This window comes from Ovis canadensis, chromosome 2 (assembly GCF_042477335.2).
Source record: "Ovis canadensis isolate MfBH-ARS-UI-01 breed Bighorn chromosome 2, ARS-UI_OviCan_v2, whole genome shotgun sequence".
NCBI classification, from domain to species: domain Eukaryota; kingdom Metazoa; phylum Chordata; class Mammalia; order Artiodactyla; family Bovidae; genus Ovis; species Ovis canadensis.
In genome coordinates, this window is record NC_091246.1 from 231947878 (window position 1) to 231966409 (window position 18532).

The following is an 18532-nucleotide window of genomic DNA, read 5'->3' on the forward strand; positions in this document are numbered from 1 at the left end:
CAGATGGGGTGCAGCTGAGACCCTTGCTCACTTACTTTTGTCAATCAAGGTGTGTCCCTCTCCTTCCCTCTCTACTCCCCCTAACAGGCTTCCCTGGTGGCTCAGTGGTAAAGAATCCACTTGCATTTCAGAAGATGCAGGTTCAATTCCTGGATTGGGAATATTGCCTGAAGAAGACAATGGCACCCTACTCCAGTATTCTTGCCTGGAGAAGTCCATAGACAGAGGAGCCTGGCGGGCTATAGTCCATGGACTCAGTAACTGAATGACAACTTCCTCTAACAAACACATTTGCAAGCTTCCAAATGTTACCATTTCTATTAATGTTTAGCAATATCCAAATAATGCTTGCAAAAAAATGTGAATACTATAGGGGTAAAAAGAGCCAAACAACTGAAATGCAACTGAGTTTTAATATACCTATAAAAAATATAAAATTATCTCATCATCAGAAGTCCCTCATGATACATTTTACATTTCAAGAAATACAGTACAAGTAAGTAAAGAATCTGAATAATTTGATAAATTGGATTAGACTAGTTAATAGTTTATCTCTTGTTATATGTAATCTCTTTTGAACTTTTAGGATTTATTTGATCCTATAATTTTCCTCCAGATATATAAACATAAATGACACGTATTGCAAAAATATGAGAGAATTGGATTTTCTTTTTTTCTTTTATCATTGCTTTTACTAAAGGTTGTTTTTTAAAAATCCTTTATTGTTAATACATTTAAAAATATGGGTATGAAGGATCATTTGAAATTATAATATCTTACATATTTACAGTGTTTAACATCCAAATGCTTTCGTATGCATAATGTTTATTTTTCTAACAACCTTGGTACAGAAGATAAGGCAACAGAAGATCAAAGGTTTAAGGTCACATATAAATAGAAAATTTTAAAACTGAGACCCAAATTTGGGCCTTTCTCATCCACCCACTGGTATCTCTCTCCTACCCACTGGTATTTCTCTCCTATCATGTGGTAAATTGAATTCTGGTCATGACCAGGAGGATAGAGGTGACATTTTACGAGCACACTCTTATTTCACAAGTCAGTTTTGTAAGTTACCATTCAAATTCCTCAATATTCTTCATGATTTCCATGTACTTCTATTCTTACCCATGTATGATGTTAAAGGAATTAGATAACCTCAAAAAAGCCAGAAAGAAACCTCAAAACTTCCTGCTGTGCTTTTCAAGGCAGCTCAATAGTTCAGTTTAAATAAGACTTTAATTTTTTTTAACACCTATTATAGAAAACTATACTAAAAGTAAGTTCTTCATTCCACATTCTAAGATCTAACTCTAATCTGAGGGGGAAAAAAAATATGGGGATGAGAATATATTGATAGTGTAAGGACAAAAATCCATTTATAAGTCTTGTCTTTGTCCATTTGCAACTGTCTTCCATTTCTATTCTTTTAGACAGACAGAGCACCTAAACCCAGTCCAGTCTCGCTACCATGAGATTCATCCTTAAGTCTGAACTCACCTTTCTCTGCAGTTGGGTGTAGTAAGTGTTAGGGTCTTCAAAAGATCCAGCTAAATCAGTATTTATAGTCACTTAACATGTGTTTTGGAAAATGAAGTTCTTGGAATAAAATAACCTCCCAAATTAACTGAAACACACAGACCTCAGGTGTTTTTGAACATGTGAGTATCAACCCAATCAAACAAGAAACCATGTGAGCAATTAAGTATTTGTCCATTATGATCCTAATTGCAGTTCACAGTATGCCCAATCTTCATCCTCAGGTTCTTCATACAATCTGACGCAGCAAGTGTGGCATCAGTTGTGGAAAGGTTTCCCAGGGAAATGTTTGCACTCCAACATATTCTTAAAAGCTGATAGAATGGATTTATCGTAAGGCAAAACTGTAAACAAGTTTTGGGTTTGATGGCCACAGAACCTATATGCACCATATGTCAACGTCTTATTCAAAGGGAAGTGTTTGATACAATTTGGTGCCTCAGTGAATGTATAATGAATGAATGAGAATTACAAAGGAATTTAGCAGTTTGTACATGGCCAAAAGAACCCAAGTCCTGCTCTAGTGACGAAACCAATGCAATCTTCCTGCCACACTCCATCTAGATTTCAAATCATCCAGTCACATCCCACTGCTGCTGCTGCTGCTGCTGCTGCTAAGTCGCTTCAGTCGTGTCCAACTCTGCGCGACCCCATAGACGGCAGCCCATCAGGCTCCCCGGGCCCTGGAATTCTCCAGGCAAGAACACTGGAGTGGGTTGCCATTTCCTTCTCCAATGCATGGAAGTGACAAGTGAAAGTGAAGTTGCTCAGTCATGTCCCACTCCTCTCTACTTAATTATATGAACCACTGGCCCCACTAGAGTAGTACAGAAACAAACAAGAAATGGAGGATCGAGAAAACCCTGGAGCCTAGCTTTCACTTTTAACCTGATTTTTTTGGCTTCCAGGATTACTGCTCATTAAACAGGGGGAAAAAAAATGTTTGCAATTTTCAAAACATTTTGCATGTTAATTCATTCCAGATGCAAACAACTTTCAAGGCAAAAATCACTGGAGGGTTCGTGGTGAACAGGACCTAGTTACCGAATGAGGTCACATAAAAATTAAAAAAACACTAAAGAATAAATAGTCCAATGCTGTCCCGGGGGCATGAGCTATGCAACCCAAGTAAAAATTAAAACCAAATTACAGTCACTAATCAGCATTGCATAACACATCCGACTCGTTTGCATACAATGCAATTATCCTGATAGATGCTGAACTCAACACACCCAGCTGGGTTAGAGTGTCCCCAAGGATCTGAGCCATTGGGCTTTTTCCCTGTGCATTCGCTGCGTTCCCTCATGACCACAACAGCAAACCACTTGTCAACACCGCCCAGTGCCACTAAACTTGGAATATTTGAAATAAAAGTGATGCAAATCCATGCATGGCTCACATTCAGGCCCCCTCAGATGAACAAGAAACAGGCTGATTCTGGGTCGGTGCTCCATTTCTAGAACATCCTATTTGATCTCGAGTTTTAGAAAACCACAGTCATCTTATGCTATATAAAGAATTCTTCTTCTGCTTCTTTTGCTTCACCCTGGACTGGCAGAGGAAGGGGACATTCTGAGAGCATCTTCTTAGCACCAAGGTCCCTTTGGCCAGCAAGTGACAGGGGGTGAACCCTTTCCTTAAAGATCCTGTTGTTTTTGGAAGCAGCTGACCCTGAGAAAGAGGTTGACAAGCATGATGGTGGCTGGTGGGTCTGAAGATTCCTAGGAAATCTGCTCACAAAAGATGGCCTGGGTTCAGAACTGACCACGGTGAATCCGGTGTCAACATTGGTCTCTGCCTCCAGCTTCTCGAAGCTGTTTTCCCGGCCGAGGACCTTCGTTCTGGCCCTGGGTTCGAGGTGAAGAGGAGACAGTTGCGGTTGGGATTCCGTGGCTGAGCTGCTGGGCTGAGCTGAGCCACCAGGGCTTTTCCACGAAGTGTCACCGGAACCATCTGACGCTGGCCGCCCACCAGGCTCAGGCCGCTCCAGGGAGCCCACCTTGAACCTCCTGCCCCGACTCCTTCGACTCCTCAACTCTAGGGTCCTAATTGCAGAGACAGGGATCAGCCTGGAGCCTTGGGGAAGAGTGTCAGCTCCCGAGGTGTCATTCAGCAAAGGAGGCTCACCATTCCTCACACCAAGTCCTGGATTCAACTGGACCTACGGGGCAAGGAGAAGAGTTAATGTTTTCCATTAACTAAGTGCCAAGAACAGATTACATCATACTCAGGCTTCTGCCATGCTGTGCTCATGCAGACTTTCAATAAAGTCAGCTGAAGTGAATAGAAGTAAGAGGTACAGTCCTTCAACAGGATGAGCTGCCCCCTTTGCTTCCTGGACATTATATTCTACCTTTTTATTTAATCCAATAAAGTTTTTCTCTTCTGGAACTGGAATCTGGCTATTTACACATTCAGAGATTGTTCAGGATTGATATTAGACTATGCAGTCTAGAGCAGCCTCCGTGTCACCAATTTTCACATGCACTCTATTGGAATTTTACAAAGCTGACCCTTCTCCTTTACATTTGAAGGTTTCTCCTTAAATTTCTATGTCAATACGTTCTTCTGGGTTTTCTTTTTCCATCCACCCCTCTCAGTTTCGTCACAGGACATAGTTCTTCAGTGCTAACCTGGGCCATCTTCTTCTCTCAGTCTGCACACTCTCTCAGGAAAATCTCATTAAATCTCACGCCTTCAACTATTATCTAACTGATGAAGGCATTGGAAAGTCATTATAGTTCAGATCCAGCTCTTAAGCTTCAGACTTATCTATCCAACTGTCATCCAGGCACAATCTCCTAAAACTCAACAGGTCCAAAGGTGAGCTCATTGCCCTCCTCTCACTAAATCTATTCTGCTAACTCTTCTCCCTCTCATAGAACCTGGCATCATTTGCTCCATACTAGCCAAGCAAGAGCTTCATTTTCCCTTCCTCATCCTCCATGTCACCCGTTCCCATGGACTCTGTCTTCCAGAGACTTCTCGGGTCTTCCTGTCCCTCCATGTCCACTGCCATTAACCCTAGGGCAGATGTCAGCATCACTCATTGAAATACTGCAACAGCCATCCGTCAGGACACCTCATGGGTGCTCCTGGCCTCCCTCTAATCCATTCTCCACTCTACCATCAGAGGAGCTTTGAAAACAGTTTTATCATGTCACCCTCCTGCTTCAAGTGGCTCTCTACTCTTCTTAAGATAAAATCAAATCCCTTAAATAGACCACCATATCCTTCGGGGCTTCCCTGGTGGCTCAGGTGGTAAAGAATCTGCCTGCAATGTGGGAGACCCAGGTTCAATCCTTGGGTCAGGAAGATACCCTGGAGAAGGACATGGTAACCCACTCCAGTATTCTTGCATGGAGAATTCCATGGACAGAGGAGCTTGGTGAGCAATAGTCCATGGGGCCTCATAGAGTCGGACACAACTGAACAACTAACACTTTCTTTATTTTTCATACTCTTCATGGCAAATAGATGGGGAAACAATGGAAACAATGACAGACTTTATTTTCTTGGGCTCCAAAATCATTGTGGACAGTGACTGCAGCCATGAAATTAAAAGACACTTTCTCCTTGGAAGAAAAGCTATAACAAAGCTAGACAGAGTATTAAAAAACAGAAATATCACTTGCCGATAAAAATCCATATAGTCAAAGCTATGGCTTTTCAGTAGTCATGTATGAATGTGAGAGATGGACCATGACGAAGAGTGAGTGCTGAAGAATTTATGCTTTCAAATTGTGGTGCTGGAGAAGACTCTTGAGACTCCCTTGGACTGCAAGGAGACCAAACCAGATAATCTTACAGGAAATCAACCCTGAATATTCATTGGAAGGACTTAGGCTGAAGCTGAAGCTCCAGTATTTTGGCCAACTGATGTGAAGAGCCATCTCACTGGAAAAGACCCTGATGCTGGGAAAGATTGAAGGCAGGCAGGAGGAGAAGAGGGCAACAGAGGATAAGGTGGTTGGGTGGCAACTCAATGAACTTGAGTTTGAGCAAGCTCCAAGAGAGTGAAGGGCAAGGAACACTAGCGTGCTGCAGTCCATGGGGTCACAATGAGTCAGACATGACTGATAAACTGAACAACAACAAATACCCTTCACAGCCTATCCTTTCTTACTCCAGCTTAATTCACCCCTTCTTCCTCTTGTCAAAACTGAGCCTTTTTCAATTCTTGGAACATTATTTGTTCTTTCCTAATGCCAGTGTTTTTGTATATTATTTCCTCTGTCTGGGATATGTCACCTCTGACTCTTTTTCCTGAAAACTCCTACCTTTTGTCAACTCCAAGCTTACACATCATTTCCTCCTAGAAGCCTTCTCCGTGTCACTGAATCTGGGTGGTTGTTGTTCAATCGCTAAGTCATGTCTGACTCCTTGTGACCTTATGGACTGTAACCAGCCAAGATCCTTTGTTCATGATTTTTCAGACAAGAATACTGCTGTGGGTTCCATTTCCTTCTCCAGAGATCTTCCTGGACCAGGGATTGAACCTGTGTCTCCTGTATTGGCAGGCAGATTCTTTACCACTGAGCTACCAGAAAAGAAAGTGAAAGTGAAAGACGCTCAGTGGCGTCTGACTCTTTGCAATCCCATGTAGCCTGCCAAGCTCCTCTGTCCATGGAATTATCCAAGCAAGAACACTGGAGTGGGCTGACATTTCCTTCTCCAAGGGATCTTCCTGACCCAGGGATCAAACCTGGGTGTCCTGCATTGCAAGTCGATTCTCTACCATCTGAGCCACCAGGGAAGCCATCAGAGGTACCCCTAAATATTGGTTCTGTCACATATTAGTTGTGGGACTTTAAACAAGTTACCTAATTTTTCTGTACCTTAGTTTCCTCATACATAGAAGGAGATGATAATAAGTACCAATGTCAGAGAGTTGCTGAGAAGTTTAAATTGTAACAGTGCCCAGGGCATAGTGTTCCTAAACATAAGTTGGCTACTATCATCATCATTAATCATACTACTTGCTGTCCTGGCAGCCTGTACTTTCCATGTCCTCGTAGTCACCATGCTATTCTGCAGTTGTGTGCTCAAATTCTCTGTATCTTCTTCGAGACTTTGCCAACTGGAAGAGCTAGGACTTTATACACCATCTTGATCACTATATCTCCAGTACTTAGCACAATGCCCAACATGTGGTAAGTAATCATTAGATGTCTGTTGGATAAATAAATAAAGCTTTCAGTTCAGTTCAGTTCAGTTCAGTCACTCAGTCGTGTCCGACTCTTTGCGACCCCATGAATTGCAGCACGCCAAGCCTCCCTGTCTATCACCAACTCCCAGAGTTCACTCAGATTCACGCCCATCGAGTCCATGATGCCATCCAGCCATCTCACTCTCTGTCGTCCCCTTCTCCTCCTGCCCCCAATCCCTCCCAGCATCAAAGTCTTTTCCAATGAGTCAACTCTTCGCATGAGGTGGCCAAAGTACTGGAGCTTCAGCTTCAGCATCATTCCTTCCGAAGAAATCCCAGGGCTGGTCTCCTTCAGAATGGACTGGTTGGATCTCCTTGCAGTCCAAGGGACTCTCAAGAGTCTTCTCCAACACCACAGTTCAAAAGCATCAATTCTTCGGCCCTCAGCCTTCTTCACAATAAAGCTTAGTGCCTAACAAATTGTGTGTAGAAATGTGTGTCCCCTAATTATTAGCCATTAAGTGGATACAAAGTCTTTTCCAGAAACTGCAGAAGGACATCTACCCTATGGATGGTCTTTAAGAGAGAGACCCCAACTTTCCCTTTTTTAAAGAGAAGTCCTTAGACCATACGGTAGAAGAAAGTACAAAATTTTTACTATAGAAATGCAGCTTGTGCCGTGGAGTGAAGAATTTTCAGGAGAAACATAATGCTGAGTGATTGAGATAAATCCTGAGAGAAAATGAAGCTTCTCTTGCCGAAGAAGCAACTGAAATGCATTTGTAGAGATTCTTATTATTTAGAGCACATCTTTCTAAGAAATATTTGTAAAATGTTACAGATTGAGAGCTAGGTGTTTTCGAGTTTCAAGGAACATTAGCAAATACCTTGATGAACAGAAAGAGTATTTGCCACACATTTGGCTCCAAACACTTGAGAAACAAGAGGCTCTGCATCTCTGAAACATGATCAAGCTGTTAAGGAAAATCTGACATCATGCAGGGAAAATAATGCTGTCTCTTACTAAAAGTGATTCTAAGAAATAGCAAGAGAGGATTTCTCCTACATTGAAGGGAAAAAAAAAGACTGCATGGTTTCCGCATGTGTGGCCAAAAAGAAAAAAAGCCTTCTTTCCGGGAGAACTAGTTAACCCAAGTCTAACATGCTGGTGTATTATCATAGCCTAACTGACCCAGATGGGGAAACAGTGGAAACAGTGTCAGACTTTATTTTGGGGGGCTCCAAAATCACTGCAGATGGTGACTGCAGCCATGAAATTAAAAGACGCTTACTCCTTGGAAGAAAAGTTAAGACTGACCTAAATAGCATATTCAAAAGCAGAGACATTATTTTGCCAACTAAGGTCCGTCTAGTCAAGGCTACGGTTTTTCCTGTGGTCATGTATGGATGTGAGAGTTGGACTGTGAAGAAGGCTGAGTGCCAAAGAATTGCTGCTTTTGAACTGTGGTGTTGGAGAAGACTCTTGAGAGTCCCTTGGACTGCAAGGAGATCCAACCAGTCCATTCTGAAGGAGACCAGCCCTGGGATTTCTTTGGAAGGAATGATGCTAAAGCTGAAATTACTTTGGCTACCTCATGAGAAGAGTTGACTCATTGGAAAAGACTCTGATGTTGGGAGGGATTGGGGGCAGGAGGAGAAGGGGACGACAGAGGATGAGATGGCTGGATGGCATCACTGACTCGATGGCCGTGAGTCTGAGTGAACTCCAGGAATTGGTGATGGACAGGGAGGCCTGGCGTGCTGTGATTCATGGGGTCACAAAGAGTCGGACATGACTGAGCGACTGAACTGAACTGAACTGAACTGACCCATGGAAGCTGAAACTCCAATACTTTGGCCACCTAATGCAAAGAGCTGACTCATTTGGAAAGACCCTGATGCTGGGAAAGATTGAGGGCAGGAGGAGAAAGAAGGGAACGACAGAGGATGAGATGGTTGGATGGCATCACTGACTCAATGGACATGAGTTTGGGTAAACTGCAGGAGTTGGTGATAGACAGAGAGGCCTGGTGTGCTGTGGTCCATGGGGTCACAAAGAGTCGGACATGACTGAGCAACTGAACTGAACTGACCCATGGAAGAGGAATACCCAACTCCAGCTTCCTCTAGCCTTTCATGTGAGAGAAGTGAAGTATTCAACTCCAGCCCACTCTAGCCATTCTCTTCCACCTAAGAGGAGAGAAAAAAAGTGTAAACACTTGTGAAGTTCAAGGCATAGACTCATTAAGACTGAGACCTAATCTTAGAATGACTCCCTTCCCCCAATTCCTTGCCACCACATTAGTAAAGTATTATTTACAGCTGTTCCTATGTCTCCTACATCATCCTGGCTATCAGGGAAAAAAAATTACAAGACATTACAAAAGGTAAAAAGGCACAGTGAAAAGACAGAGCAAGTATCAGAACCAGATGTGGCAGGAATGTTGGAATTATCTGGCCAGTAATTTAAAATAATTCTGATTAATATACTAAAGACTCTAAAGGATAAAGTAAATAGCATGCAAGAACAGATGGCAATCTGAAAAGAGAGATAGAAATCCTAAAAGAAGAACCAAAAAGATTAAAAAACAAAAACAAAACAAAACACTGTTTAACAGAAATAAAGAATGCTTTAATGGGCTTCTTAGTAGACCAAACACAGCTGAGGAAACAATCTCTGAGCTGGAGGACATATCAAAAAAATGCTTGAAAAAGAAAAGCAGAGAGGAAAAAACAGGCTGAAACAAAACCTGCAAATCAGAATGGACAACCTAAAAACTGGGTCAACTACAAAAAGAGTAATAGACATTCAATGGAAATACCAGAAGAAGAGGGAGAGAATGAAACACTAGAAATATTTGAAACAATAATGACTGAGAATTTCCCCAAATTTATGAAAGTGAAGGTCACTCAGTCATGTCCGACTCTTTGCCACCCGTGATCTATACAGTCCATAGAATTCACCAGGCCAGAATACTGGAGCTGGTAGCCCTTCCCTTCTCCAGGGGATCTCCCCAACCTAGGGATCAAACCTAGGTCTCCCTCATTGCAGGCAGATTCTTTACCAGCTGAGCCACCAGGGAAGCTCAAGGAGTGGGTAGCCTATCCCTTCTCCAGGGGATCTTCCCAACCCAGGAATTGAACCAGGGTCTTCTGCATTGCAGGCAGATTCTTTACCAGCTGAGCTACCATGGAAGCCCCCCTAGTTTATGTCAGACACCCAACAACAGATACGTCCACTAAGGAGTCAAACTGTAGGATGAAAACTGCCAAGTTGAGAATAGGGTAGCCCTTTTCATGCAAAGATGGGCTTGATAAAGGACAGAAATGGTATGGACCTAACAGAAGCAAAGATATTAAGAAGAGGTGGCAAGAATACACAGAACTGTACAAAAAAGATCTTCATGACCCAGATAATCATGATGGTGTGATCACTCACCTAGAGCCAGACATCCTGGAATGTGAAGTCAAGTGGGCCTAGGAAAGCATCGCTACAAACAAAGCTAGTGGAGGTGATGGAATTCCAGTTGAGCTCTTTCAAATCCTGAAAGATGATGCTGTGAAAGTGCTGCACTCAATATGCCAGCAAATGTGGAAAACTCAGCAGTGGCCACAGGACTGGAAAAGGTCAGTTTTCATTCCAATCCCAAAGAAAGGCAATGCCAAAGAATGCTCAAACTACCACACAATTGCACTCATCTCACACATTAGCAAAGTAATGCTCAAAATTCTCCAAGCCAGGATTCAGCAATACATGAACCGTGAACTTCCTGATGTTCAAGCTGGTTTTAGAAAAGGCAGAGGAACCAGAGATCAAATTGCCAACATCCGCTGGATCATGGGAAAAGCAAGAGAGTGCCAGAAAAACATCTATTTCTGCTTTATTGACTATACCAAAGCCTTTGACTGTGTGGATCACAATAAACTGTGGAAAATTCTGAAAGAGATGGGAATACCAGACCACCTGACCTGCCTCTTGAGAAACCTATATGCAGGTCAGGAAGCAGCAGTTAGAACTAAACATGGAACAACAGACTGGTTCCAAATAGGAAAAGGAGTCCGTCAAGGCTGTATATTGTCACCCTGCTTATTTAACTTCTATGCAGAGTACATCATGAGAAATGCTGGACTGGAAGAAACACAAGATGGAATCAAGATTGCTGGGAATATGCAGATGACACCACCCTTATGGCAGAAAGTGAAGAGGAACTCAAAAGCCTCCTGATGAAAGTCAAAGAGGAGAGTGAAAAAGTTGGCTTAAAGCTCAACATTCAGAAAATGAAGATCATGGCATCTGGTTCCATCACTTCACGGGAAATAGATGGGGAAACAGTGGAAACAGTGTCAGACTTTATTTTGGGGGGGCTCCAAAATCACTGCAGATGGTGACTGCAGCCATGAAATTAAAAGACACTTACTCCTTGGAAGAAAAGTGATGACCAACCTAGAGAGTATATTCAAAAGCAGAGACATTACTTTGCCGACTAAGATCCTTCTAGTCAAGGCTATGGTTTTTCCAGTGATCATGTATGGATGTGAGAGTTGGACTGTGAAGAAGGCTGAGCGCCGAAGAATTGATGCTTTTGAACTGTGGTGTTGGAGAAGACTCTTGAGAGTCCCTTGAATTGCAAGGAGATCCAACCAGTCCATTCTGAAGGAGATCAACCCTGGGATTTCTTTGGAAGGAAGGATGCTAAAGCAGAAACTCCAGTACTTTGGCTACCTCATGCGAAGAGCTGACTCATTGGAAAAGACTCTGATGCTGGGAGGGATTGGGGGCAGGAGGAGAAGGGGACGACAGAGGATGAGTGGCTGGATGGCATCACGGACTCGATGGACACGAGTCTGAGTGAACTCTGGGAGATGGTGATGGACAGCACTCCCGGCGTGCTGCGATTCATGGGGTCGCAAAGATTCGGACACGACTGAGCGACTGAACTGAACTGAACTGAAGGTATGCATTCAATAAGTACTTGGCGAATGAATAAACACCGACATTCCTGATCATGTATTCAGACATTCACTCATTACTGAGCATCTACTATGTACCCTAATAGCAGTCTCTCTAAAACACATATCCCAGGCTCTGAGAAGCATAAGACAGTCTGCACTGACAAGAGGTCATGTAGGAAAATACATGGAGAGACACATAGCATCCTTCTTACACAGACAATAATTATACTACAGTTTCCACTGTACAAAGCACCTCCATGTATATCCCCCATTTTGATCTCATAATGCAAATTGTACATGTCACTACCATTCAGAGGCTCTATCAGTGACTGCTGATTATCGTCAGGATAAAATAGAACCTACTTGGCAAGGCTTTTGCTCATTCACTTAAGAATGATTTTGCCTACCATGTGCCAGACATTGTTGTAAGTACTGGGAATACAGGAGTGGACCAAAAACAGTCCCCATCCTCATAGTGCTTACCCCCCAGTGGCTGACCATGTGCCTGAGGATGTAGCCTCTGCCACATGGGACTATAGGGTGCCTTCTGAAAATGATGGCTAAGAAAATGCTATTCTACATATTCTCACCCATCATCTCCTCCATTCGGAACACTTTCCTCTCCTCTCCATCTGGCTACTTCCTTCTGGGCTATCCAGCTCAGGCAGGGCCAGGTCTCACTCCTCAGGGAAGCTTTGCCCACCACGCTCACTGGATCTAGCAAACCACCCCCTGAAACCCCCTCAACACATATCCATCCTCGCCCTGAGGAAGGGTTACATGTGGAGAAGTGAACTTGTGATTAGGACTCTCCTGCAAATGCATTCCTGCATGCTCAGTCCCTCAGTCATGTCTGACTCTTTGTGGCCTCATAGACTGTAGCCCAACAGGCTCCTCTGTCCATGGAGTTCTCCAGGCAAGAATACTGGAATGGGTTGCCATTCCCTTCTCCAAGGGATCTTCCTGACCCAGGGATCAAACTTAGATCTCCTGCGTTGTATTATTTTTTTTTCCTTTGGCGGACATCAGTCATTTGTGCTACCCATAATTTGTCCCCTCACTGATCTTCCCTGGGGATTCTTGTTCCCCCTCCCCCAGGAGTCCCAAGAGAGTCTGAGTCCAGAAAAAACCTAAGGAGGCAGGAGAGAAGAGCCTCTGCCTCAGAACTAAGCTATCCACACAACCCCATTCCCCTGAGTGAGTGACTGAGTGCATTCAAGAGAGAAGAGAGTCTGATCCAAGTTGGTACAACCGACGTGAAGTCCAGAAGTTTTAGGGGACCTTTGTGGGGTGAAGAACTCAAATGGATCATCTTCAGAGTTGCTGGCTGCCAGCTTCTGACCACAGTGGCCTATCTGGGGAAGTGGCAGAGCTCAGAGTCAGCTCCAAGGCCTGCTTCTTAAGACCCAGGCTACTTAAGCACAAAAAACAATGTAAGAACAGACTTATGGTCACAGGGGCGGGGAAGGAAGGAGAAGGTGGGATATACGGAGAGAGAAACACGGAAGCATATGCTCTACCATATGTAAAATAGATGGCCAATGGGAATCTGCTGTGTGACTCAGGGAACGCAAACCAGGGCTCTGTAACAATTTAGAGGGATGGGATGGGATTGGGAGGGAGGTTCAAGAGGAGGGGACATATGTATACCTATGGCTGATTCATCTTGATGTTTGACAGAAAACCACAAAATTCTGTGAAGCAATTATCCTTCAATTAAAAGATGAATAAATTTATAAAAAATAAAGATAAAAATTTTAATTTTAAAAAAGAAATAAAATTAAGGCTTACACACACGTGTGCGTGCACACACACACATGCACACACAAAGCCAATGCATTTACCCCTCATTCTCTCTCCCCACAAGGAAGTTTGCAACGGGTTTCATATCCTGAAAAATTCACCCCATAATAGGAGTGAAGTAGCTATAATGTTTTATCTTATATAGTGTATGATATCTGATCCTTTGTACGTTAATTCTTCAGGGACTTTTATATGACACCAGAAATAGAAGTTTCCAGAAGATAATTCCCCGTTTTGTTTGCAAAAGCCTAACCTCATTGATATTTATCCAAAAAACTATTCTGCACTCCCCAAATTCAACCTAACTTTCCAATGGAGCTAAGCTGTATAACCCATGATTCAGAAGTAAAAATGTCAGTCGGCCTTTAAAACAGAAATGTGTCTCCTGCTGCACACACTTATTACATTTTTGCTCTACAGCGAGATTTGAATTCTGGAGATTAACTAAGACTGAAGGAAAATTTTTAGACGCCTTGCAAATTAGTGAATTATATAATAGGCAACTAACAGAAACAGTGCCTATCTGCCTTGTGTGAATGAGAAGGTAAAGGATTTAGAGATCATTTCATATAGAATCAGTATGACTCATATTTTATTAATAACTCAAAGCTGATGAGAATAAAATTAATCAAAGGGAAAGATAATTCATCTTTTAGCCTGCTTTTACCTTATCCAGTAGGTCTTAAAGCACTTCCTGACCATTTCTCAAGGACAGGAACTTTGCTGTGAATATCATGTACACCTCCCTGCCCACACACACTTACAGAGTACTGGACTGTGGTGGTTAACTTGCCTGGTTTCAGAGCCAGGTAAACACTTAATCTTGTGTCTTGAGCAAGTAACTGGTACCTCTACTCCTTGGTTTTGCCTTTTGTAAAACTTCCTAGGTTGTAAGAAGGACTAAGTAAAATAATTAAAGTGAAATACTTAGTCTAGGGCATAGTATCAGAGAAGGCAATGGCACCCCACTCCAGTCCTCTTGCCTGGAAAATCCCATGGACGGAGGAGCCTGGGAGGCTGCAGTCCATGGGGTTGCAAAGAGTCGGATGCGACTGAGTGACTTCACTTTCACTTTTCCCTTTCATGCATTGGAGAAGGAAATGGCAACCCACTCCAGTGTTCTTGCTTGGAGAATCCCAGGGACGGCAGAGCTTGGTGGGCTGCCGTCTATGGGGTCGCACAGAGTTGGACACGACTGAAGCAACTTAGCAATTTAGCAGGGCATAATATAAACAATAACAGCTAAAATTGCTTTCTGGGCACTAGCTTAAGCTCTTTATAAATGTCAGGTCACTTAGTGTAAATAACAACCTGTCCTTTAGGAAGATGTTATACTACCCTCATTGTGCTAACGAAGGAAACAAGGTTCAAACATCATGGAGCTACTAAGTGGCAAGGTTCAACTGTCACATAATATTGTATAAGAAATGACTTGTGGTAACTGTAATTATGCTTGCTTTCAGTAGGATGCTTACCAGAAGATTTTTTAATTCAAGCTTTTCTCAGTTTTGAAGGGTTCTAACCATCTAACTTGATTTGGGATAAAATTTCAGAGTGATGCAAGACACTTAAAAGTTAGGTCAACAGAATGGCATGTTTACCATTTGTTGTTGTTATTGTTTTAGTCACTAAGTCATGTCTGACTCTCTGTGATCCCATGGACTGTAGCCCACCATGCTCCTCTGTCCATGGGATTCTCCAGGCAAGAATACTGGAGTGGGTTGCCACTTCTTCTCCAGGAGATCTTCCCAACCCAGGGCTCAAACCCACGTTCCTACATTGGCAGGCAGATTCTTTATAACTGAGCCACTAGGGAAGCCCAACATACTTAACATTCCCAACTTTAATTATAACTTCAGCTTTCTTAGGTTCACATGGAAAGAACTAACGAAATTTCTGAACTGAAAGAGTGGGCAAAATATTGGTGTCTAGTTAAGGAGCATGGTTACAGGAAAATCTGAAAAATGGGACGTTGTCTGAGTCTACTGCAAACTACTTGTGTAAGTTACCAGCTCACAGCATCCGAACTTCCTCTCCTGTCAGATGAGGGGATTTGATTAAATCAGTGACTCTCAACTGTGCTATAAGTTATATATTAGCATTATCCAAGGAGCTTTCAAAAAATACCCAAGCCTGGGTGCCCCCAAAGATTCCAGTCTAACTGATCTGGGGTGAAGTCATGACATGAGAAGATTTGAAAGCTCCCCAGAGATCCTGGTATGCAAAGAAGGTTGAGAACCACAACATGATTTTGGCTGTCAAATCACATGGCTACATGGGCATCTAGAGATCACAGAGACCAAACAGACATACCTGAAGCAGAATCTTGTTGCCGTCATAGTCCTGTGTTTGCCACCGGGTGCGGCTGATGGGGACGCAGGGATGGGGTAGAAGAGGCACTAATTGGCCAATCTCCTGGACCTTGAACTGCAACACTGAAGCTTCTTTGGGGTCCACCGATGTTCCGAGGGGCAGCTGCTTCAGGGAGAGCTGCAGGGCAAAGGTCTCAGTGGAGTAGAGCACGAAGAAACAGAAGTTGCTCTTTTGCAAGGTGGCTTCTCTCTGCAGGATCATTGCATAGAGCCGGATGGCGTCTTCATAGTTATCAAAACTGCAGTAGAGTGTCACTCTCAGGATCTCGGTGCCACAGTGCACCTGCCTCACGCCCCAGATGGGCATCTGGCTGTCCAGACTGTAGAATTCCTGATTGGCAAGAATGTAGGGGCAGGGTCTTCGCTGGGCGTTCTGCGTAGGGTAGCACTGCCACGGCCAATGCTGTAGGGAGTCAAGCACGCGGAAAAGCCTCTCCTCGCCTAGGTTCTCCTGCAAGAAAAGCAGAACAGACATCCCCGGGAAGCGTGACCGCTTGGAGTAGCACTTGTCGTAGTATTTCACTGGACTGGCCCGCTCGGACACAAGAAAGAGACGGATATCTGGGCAAATGCAATCTAGGAGCCGATCCAGGGTTTGTTGCAAAAGCAAGCCCTGCCCCGCGTTGGCCAGGAGGTGGACAGTCATGGCCGGGGCCTCCGGTATCTCATCCATCGCGGATGCTGAGGATGACAAAGGATGCTGGCGAATGGGGCCCGCAGGTCCGGCTTCTGAAATGAACTGGAGGGGTGGGAGGTTCCTACATTCAGCCTTCAGCCCAACAGGAAAGCTTCAGGACTTCAGAGCCACGCTCTTATCCTGTATGCCTGGTTGCTGCTGGCCACACTGTGAGAGAATCTCCACAGATTCGGGGACAATAGCCTCCATGAGACACACACCAGCAGTGGGGTCCATGTCATCCAGCCGGTGTATAATGTAACTGCGAGTGCAGGGCTGTGTCAGGCACTCCGGGGTTTCTGTTTGACCTAAAAACCTATAATCCTGAGAAACACTCGAGTGGGTGGTTCTTACAGACACTCGGTAAAGGAAATGACCAGGCAAAAAGGAATAAGAATCGGCTGTGAGAGGCTGATAGCAATCTGTTTAGTTGAAAAGACATCCATTTTCTGGGCCCACAATGGGTTCTGGTTTCCTCCTTCCCTCCCTCCCTGTTTACAGTAGCCCGCCAGGCCACCTGAACACAATGACTGCTTTAAAACAATCCTCCCAACTTGTCCCTTGGCCAGGAATTTTCCCCCTTTGTCTTTTTATTTTCTTCTTGAACAATGGATGCCTGGGCTTTGAAGAGAAGTTACTATATCCAAATAATTTTAACTGTTCACTGAAAATGATTCTCTCTGCTGCCAAGTGTATTCAAAAGATATTTACTCAAGCCCATTCTTTAGAAAGAGTGAGACCTTTCTAAGGTCAATAATAATCTTTGTTCACTCTGTTGAGGATTTACTACATACCAGTCATAAACTGTTCTAGAACTTTACGTAAATTGGTTTAATCCTCCAGCAAACCTACGAAGAGACCATTGTCCCCAAATTACTGAGAAGGAAACTAAGGCACAGAAAAGTCACGTAACTTGCTTAAGGTCTCAGAGCTAAAAGCGGCTGAGGGAACATTTGAATCCAGGAACTGAGTGAGTGGCCCCGCTGTGAGCCAGGGAGAAGGTACCTCTCTGGGACCCAGATGTCCCAGACTGGACTTTCTCCCTGAATATAAGGAAAGGCTGCCCAAGCAAGTTCTCATTAAGGACATTTATTTCTCAGAGACTCTGTGTGCTGTTGAATCTCAAACTGAATAATCCTCAATAAGAACATCCAAGCTCTAAATATACAAACTTCCCTGATGGCTCAGATGGTAAAGAATCTGCAATGTAGGAGACCTGGGTTCGATTTCTGGGTTGGGAAGATCCCTTGGAGGAAGGCATGGCTAATACTCAATAACACCCAAGCTCTAAACATAACACCTACCCTAATGTGTTCTAAATATCCATTTAAAAATCATTAGGAATTCCCATAGCTGTGCTACTAAAAATGTAGACAAGCACATTTTTCTAACTGTAATTTTTAAAAAGCTATTTATTAATGCTTTTAGTGCAATTCAGGAGACCCCAGTTCAATTCCTGGGTTGGGAAGATCCACTGGAGGAGGGATAGTTTACCCACTCCAGTAATCTTGGGCTTCCCTTGTGGCTCAGTTGGTAAAGAATCTATCTGCAATGTGGGAGACCTGGGTTTGATCCCTGGGTTGGGAAGATCCCCTGCAGAAGGAAAAGGGTACCCACTCCAGTATTCTGGCCTGGAGAATTCCATAGACTGTATAGTCCATGGGGTTGCAAAGAGTCGGACATGACAGAAACTGAACTGAACTGATTTTTATCTGTGGGCTTCCCTGGTGGCTCAGATGGTAAAGAATCTGCCTGCAATGCAGGAGACCTGGGTTCAATCCCTGGGTTGGGAAGGTACCCTGGGGGAGAGCATGGCAACCCACTCCAGTATTCTTGTCTGGAAAATCCCCAGGGACAGAGGAACCTGGCGGTGGCGGACTACAGTCCATGGGGTCACAAAGAGTTGGACACGACTGAGCAACTAAGCACAGCACTGTTATCTGCAGAAAGGAATCATTTATACTCAGATTTTTTTCCTTTTTTAGTTTTTATGTATGTATTTATTTTTGGCTGTGCTGGGTCTTCCTTCCTCTAGTTGTG

The 18532-nt window shown here is 43.7% G+C and overlaps 1 protein-coding gene across 1 annotated transcript; it reads right to left on the reverse strand.

Moving 5' to 3' along the window:
• Nucleotides 1-808: 808 nt before the first annotated feature.
• On the reverse strand, nt 809-16832 carry FAM124B (family with sequence similarity 124 member B). The gene is made up of 2 exons (XM_069574671.1): nt 15758-16832; nt 809-3700 (listed from the first exon to the last, which is right to left on the reverse strand). Exons 1-2 carry the CDS (start codon nt 16487-16489, stop codon nt 3047-3049), a joined length of 1386 nt encoding a protein of 461 aa, XP_069430772.1. The 5' UTR covers nt 16490-16832; the 3' UTR covers nt 809-3046.
• Between the last annotated feature and the right edge of the window lie 1700 nt (nt 16833-18532).